The 6,660-nt window shown below is 41.0% G+C and overlaps 1 protein-coding gene across 1 annotated transcript; it reads left to right on the forward strand.

Annotated features, from left to right (window-relative positions):
* The first annotated feature begins 1,447 nt into the window (after positions 1–1,447).
* Positions 1,448–6,312, forward strand: NEUROD6 (neuronal differentiation 6). Its single transcript, XM_078685873.1, has 2 exons — positions 1,448–1,577; positions 4,118–6,312. The coding sequence occupies exon 2, from the start codon at positions 4,139–4,141 to the stop codon at positions 5,150–5,152; it is 1,014 nt and encodes a 337-aa protein (XP_078541999.1). The 5' UTR covers positions 1,448–1,577; positions 4,118–4,138; the 3' UTR covers positions 5,153–6,312.
* Positions 6,313–6,660: the final 348 nt, after the last annotated feature.

Below are 6,660 nucleotides of genomic sequence, written 5' to 3' on the forward strand. Positions count from 1 at the left end.
GCAAAAATTGTGCTGCGAACAGTTTATGAGGACAATATTAACTGCTAACATATATAGGAAATTGCAGTTAATTAGAGAATGTATTGAAACGCAATGTGAACTATAGTGAAAATACGCAAGAAACAGTTAAATGCTGTGGGAGCCAGCAAAATCTCACTGGCAGTACCAATGATGTTGAGTTTTTAAAGCTGGTGCTCGGTACCTTTCGCTGAACTACCGTCGTAATGCCCCGCATACATTGCGATGCCGTTTCATCTTTAGTTAACACTTCCCTGTGGGATGTGAATGGGTTGACAATAAAGGAAAGGATGGAATTAAAAGAGGGTGGTGGATTATACAGTCAAGACAAGGAGGAAAAACAAAAGGCAACGACAAAATACAAAGCATAGGGGAGCAGATGGAAGCATAAAAAACAGGCTGAAGAGGGCACATGCCATGGGATGCGCTGAAGGCAAATGACTCGGGAAAGGAGGGGGGAAGAGGAGGAGAGTGAGAGAGAGCGAGAGAGAGCGTGATAGAGCGAGAGGTGAGACAGACAGACAAAAACCTGAGAAGGAAATGTTCCCAGAGCTCTGTATGGAATGCAATGAAAAAGCAGCTCCTACTGGAAGCTGTTAAACCAATTTAAAAATAACATCCTCAGAAAATGTGTTACTTTTTATGCGAATAATTGCAGAATTAATCAGGGTGTGCGCGCCTATACGTAGGTATATATTTTAATGAAATAATTAAATATGCATATATTAATACTAATGTTAATATTTTTCAGACTTACATTTAGAATCGCTCACCTCTAACTTCAAGCTTTCCTGCTGGGAACCCTTTTAATTCTTTGAGAACATTGATAAAATATGTACCTAAAGTGTTTTACAAAGAGGTTACGAATAATCTGGAAAGACAATGTATTGTACCAAGTGCCCTTAAACATTGCTTTCCGTGAAATACATGAAAACGAATGCTTAACGGGAACGATCTCAAAATTCATGCGCAAAAAAAATAATAGAAATGTTACATTTTTTAATATTATTTTAATGTAACCTCAGCTTTTTCCTAGCAAACACTGTCATGGGTTTAACTTTTCCCTACAAATATATGTATTTCCTTGTTTTAATTTTTGCTGGGCGCACTGGTGCTTGTAGGCATGCTTTCCCTGTGCAGTGGCATCCTTTTCTGCTTCCCTGCCCCCTTGGAGCGCCTATTTCGCAGTTAAGAGTAAGACGCAGCCCCGCTACGTGAATTCTCGGTGCTCGTTGCTTTTTTTTCGTTCTATCAGTCTAACCTTCTGTGTTGATACATTAATGCTGGTACCCACTTACAAGGATGCCAGATGATCAGTGCAGAACGAGGGTCCCAGGAGAGAGAAGCACGTGACGCTCTCTGCCCTGCAACGTCACTGGCAGATGGCATGGGTACCAGCTCTGGCAGTTGGCATCAATGTCACTTTTTGGAGATCAATGCGATAGTGCAGCTACGCGCAGATCTAGACTCCAGGAGACGACGCGACACTCCGAGACGCAGACTGGGAAAGGGACGGGAAAAAATGGAAACTGATTTTTGAGAGAAATTAAAACCTAAAGGTAAATATTTAAAAGTTTGGTTATACGTGGGAGCCAAGTGATTGTGTATTTGCATGTGAATATTTCTGTGTATCCTTGCTTTTGTAGAGAGTGAGGGCGGGCATGCATACTTGCACTGTGGACGTGTGACTTCGCATAACTTTGCCCAACGCTTCCTTCCTTTGATGTGATGATGGCAGGCTCTCGTTGGCATTATATGACGCGGCTAGTGAATGGACATGGCTCAGGGACAGCAATGAGACCGATTTTTTTTTTTCACAGAAGATGCACAATGGGGTCTGTTCTACTGTCTATTCTTTAAGGGTCGGGTATATATCACAGGGAGGCTCTTTCGCCGTCATGCAGGAAGAGCAAGAGAAAGGGTGAAGCTGGGGCCGGCGAAGGGAAGAAATAAAGAAAGGAAGAAAAAAAAGTAAAAATAGACAGAAAGGAAGAGAAAAAGGACGAGAAATAGAAATAAAGTAGATGAGTATTTTACATGTGCATTTTTCAAATGAAAGTTGTATTTTATGAATCTTATCGCCAATTTTTTAGCAAGAGGGAAAGCGGTGTTACTTCCTGTCAAAATGCTGAAAGAAATATGACTTCAGTTGCTCATATGTAGCAAAACGAAGGCGCCTTTTCACTCTTGTTTAATGTGGGAAATCTCCTTTATGCTGTAGAAAAGGAGACCCTTCTACACTTTTCGAACGTATGGCATGCCAGGCGAATGCCACTGCCGCTCTCTGTGCAGAACATGAACATGTACTACATGGGCATGACATAGTTACGTGCAACGTGCCTGACATTTCAGGTTGCCCTTACAGATTCGTACCTATTTGACGTTTCTAGACCAGTGACTTTTTACCACAAGGGTTCGCGCACCTCGCAGGAAGGGCACGCGGCCCTTCTCCGGAAGGAGCCCACCTGCTAGTCTGTCACATTGTAGGAATCTGTGAGTACCGCTCCCTCTCGTCCCCGCGCTCTTCCCGCCAGCCCCAGTGGAATTAGACAAATTAAATCCTGCATTCGTTAAACCCCGAGCCACGCGCTGGCGTTGCGCTGCCTTGGCTGGTGATCAGCGCGCGCGCGCTGCCTCCCGGCATCCACCCTGGCCGCGTCCTGGCTTCTCGCGTGAAGCCTTCGACTTCCTTTTGCAGTTAAATTAACGAACATTATTAAAAGAAGGGCCATAAGCATGTATGCTCAGTCATTTGGTTTAAATTGTTAATTCTATTGCGGCATTTGTTCAAAATTAGAGGTGTAAATATATTTAGGTGACTACATACATGTAAAGAAATGCATATGTAGACAAATAATTGTGTTTGTTAGTGCGCGTGAACGTCAGTATATTTACAGGTGAGTATGTGTGTAAGTATTTAGTCTCTTCTATGGGGACGATTCGATAAACTATTTTTGAGGGACGGAAGAAATATTGCTGTAGTACTCTTTCACACATTCTTACGAATCTTTAAATTGTGAATGGGCCCAGGATGTCGAACTCGGTATCATTAAAAGTCTGAAGGAGGCACAGTCCTCTGTGTTTGTATTAATTGATTACACTACTGAATAGCGACCCCCAGAATGTTCTGTTACAACAGCATCCAAGACAGAGTATAGAGGGGCAAATATCAAAAGGTAAGTGCACATAGGGAGGTATAGATGTAATACTCTAACTCCACATCTGCGTACCTTGAAGATATATGTACTGCATAGGTACAAATATGCAGAGTTAGCTATAGAAAACCTAGACTTACTTACCTGTCAATATTTTTTCCCAATATTTTCTGATTGATACTGTGTCCCATAGATATTCTGGGGTTGATATTCATGGTGAGCACAGAACTAATTGTATATGCATTTTCTCAGAATACTCCCACCTTATATAGGTTTGTGGTAATTGACAAAGGCATGTGCAAGTACATAAAAGATTAGTACAGGAGTACTACTTTACGTACTCTAAGATTACTTTGTGAATATGCCCTATAGTGCTATAAGGTAGTATAACAAATGTTCTACAGCAGTGAGTTCAGTGGCATGGTAAGACCGGAAGACCTGCCTACCCATGTTGAAAACATTGCCCACCCAAGCAAATAGATATTGTAATACCACATGTGGTAAGGCATCACTTCACTGTTTATGTACCCAAAATATGCAAATATGGTATGTTTTCACACGTCTAAATGGTTTATTTGGCACATAGGTAATTATCACATCTATTAGTGTGTATACATATGAACTCATAGCTCAAAGGATGTATGGATTAATAATGTGCTTGATAAGTGAATGACTAGATAGATAGATAGATAGATAGATAGATAGATAGATAGATAGATAGATAGATAGATAGATAGATAGATAGATGCTTTGATTATAGTTTGGCAGATCAGTGGAGGAGTGGGTAGGCAGGTTGTCTAATGGATAGATAGACGGTTGGATAGGCAGGGCGATTGTTTAAGGAGTATTATTTAAATCATAATTTGCTTATTGAATATGTGCATTTGCTCTAAACATGCTGCTAATATAAACCTTTTCGAACATTGTCTTGGCCCTTCTTTCAGGTCGTTTCAGCTTAAGCAGCCATGTTGACTCTTCCGTTCGATGAGTCTGTCGTTCTGCCGGAATCCCAGATCTGCCGAAAGTTTCCCCGTGAAAGCGAGGAGCAGAAGCAAATGAAGAAACCTGAAAGCTGCAACAAGCAGATTGTTGTACGAGGGAAAAACATCAGGCGGTCTCCGGAAGAAGAAAGTGAGCAAGAAGACGAGGAAGAAGACAAGGAGGAGGAAGATGAGAATGGTTTGCCCAGGAGGAGGGGGCCCAGGAAAAAGAAGATGACAAAGATAAGAGTGGAGAGGATTAAAATAAGGAGACATGAAGCCAATGCCAGAGAAAGGGGTAGAATGCATGGCCTGAATGATGCCTTGGACAATTTAAGGAAGGTGGTACCATGTTACTCCAAAACTCAAAAACTTTCCAAAATAGAGACTTTGAGGCTAGCCAAAAACTATATTTGGGCTCTTTCTGAAATCCTGAGGATTGGCAAGAGACCTGATCTGCTCACCTTTGTCCAAAACCTTTGCAAAGGTCTCTCCCAGCCAACTACAAACTTGGTGGCAGGTTGCCTACAGCTGAATGCCCGGAGTTTCCTGATGGGCCAGGGTGGAGACACGGGCCATCATACGAGGTCTCCCTACTCCACCATATACCCTCCCTACCACAGCCCTGACCTCAGCACCCCCCCAGGGCATGGAACACTTGACAACTCCAAGTCCATGAAACCCTACAATTACTGCAGCGCCTATGAGTCTTTCTACGAGAGCACTTCCCCAGAATGCTCCAGCCCACAGTTCGAAAGCCCCATGAGCCCCCCTTCAATGAACTATAATGGCATATTTTCCCTGAAGCAAGAAGAGGCCATGGAGTACGGCAAAAATTACAATTATGGCATGCATTACTGTGCAATGCCTGCCAGGGGTCCCCTCGGACAGGGCCCCATGTTCCGGTTGCCTACAGACAGCCACTTTCCTTATGACTTCCATCTGCGTGGCCAGCCTCTCTCCATGCAAGACGATTTAAATGCAGTTTTTCATAATTAATGAGGAAAATGAAAATAAACAGTGGTCAATTGCCTCTGTGTCTAATTAAGATAAAGCAGATGCGATTTGGCGGAGTAATTGGCACGGCTCAATTTGAGGTGCTTGTGTTTTCCGCGGTCTCTGACGTGTATTTCAGCTCTTGTAGTATAGTTCCCTCCCTGCTGTAATGCAAGGAAACCTCTCACGAGTAATTCGCCATCCTCCCCATATTGTCCGTAAACACCGTGGGTCTGTTGGTACAATGAAGGCCTCTTTTGTTCGCGTTTGATTTGCCGAATAGTCTTGGCCTACACAATGTGGCAGGATAAGGAGGCGCGCGCAGTACCGAGTCAATGTCTTTTTTTGATTGTGCAATGATTAGGCGACAGTGCATGCGTGCGACCTGTCTAGAATTATGTATTTTGACAACAGCGAGGTTTCATTAAGTATACACAAATAAATTAAATTAAAATCGATCCCCTTTCAGCTGTGCCATGAATTTAATGTTGTGGCATCTGCTTCACAATATCTTGCATAGGGGGAGTTTTAGAATAAGCATTACCCAGAATGCAGCAATATACATATAAATATATATATAAATATAAATATATTTAAAATACTATGCAATTTTTTAAATGTGAAATGATTGATCACTGATGGCCTAACAGTTGCTATTAATGTTCTGAACATTTGATCGAGGGTAGTAGTATTTTACTAAATTATGTCACTAAACTGGGTTGAGACCCTAATCCTAAAAGACTATTTTGTGATTGAATTTTTGTATCATTCTATACTTTCGTGTACAGGTTTGTTAGGGAAATGTTCACTCGTGTTTTACACTCTATATTTTTAAAGCAATGAAATGTACATGCCCCCACGTATGAAGCATATCTGTTTCGCAGTGATATTTTTCATTTCCTGGTACGTGTTGTGTTTTTATTTTTGCTTCGGTTGTATTTTCATTTTCCGCTTGAGGACTAGGCCACACTAGGAAGCCGCTTTACTTCAGATGTGGAAAACAGTTCAGAACACTATTTACCGCACACAAGCTGTGCCAAATGAACAGAAGTATATATGTAATGTATATGTGTACTATATATTGTAAACACAAGTCGTTTTTCAATATTTATTAAATGCAGGAGAAAAAGATAAGATGAACAATAAAAAAAATCTTTGCTGTCTTTTCTGTGTATTGGAAATTTGTTGTGTGATAAAATCATTCAGGGAATATTTCATTTTTCTAAAGTCATTGTGTAATTCATGTATGCAACTTCATAAACAGACTGAGCTTCATATATAGACATTTAGAGACTATACATTAATTAAATAGAAAGGGCAGGACTAGCTTTCATGAAGAAATATTTCACTGCTTTTTAATATTTTTCTAATACCTAAATGAATTTTTGCTTCCTGTAAAAATATGAACGACTATCTCTCTCTCTCTCTCTCCCTCTCTCTCTCTCTCTCTCTCTCTCTCTCTCTGTATATATATATATATATATATATATATATATATATATATACTCTTG

This window comes from Lissotriton helveticus, chromosome 4_1 (assembly GCF_964261635.1).
Source record: "Lissotriton helveticus chromosome 4_1, aLisHel1.1, whole genome shotgun sequence".
NCBI classification, from domain to species: domain Eukaryota; kingdom Metazoa; phylum Chordata; class Amphibia; order Caudata; family Salamandridae; genus Lissotriton; species Lissotriton helveticus.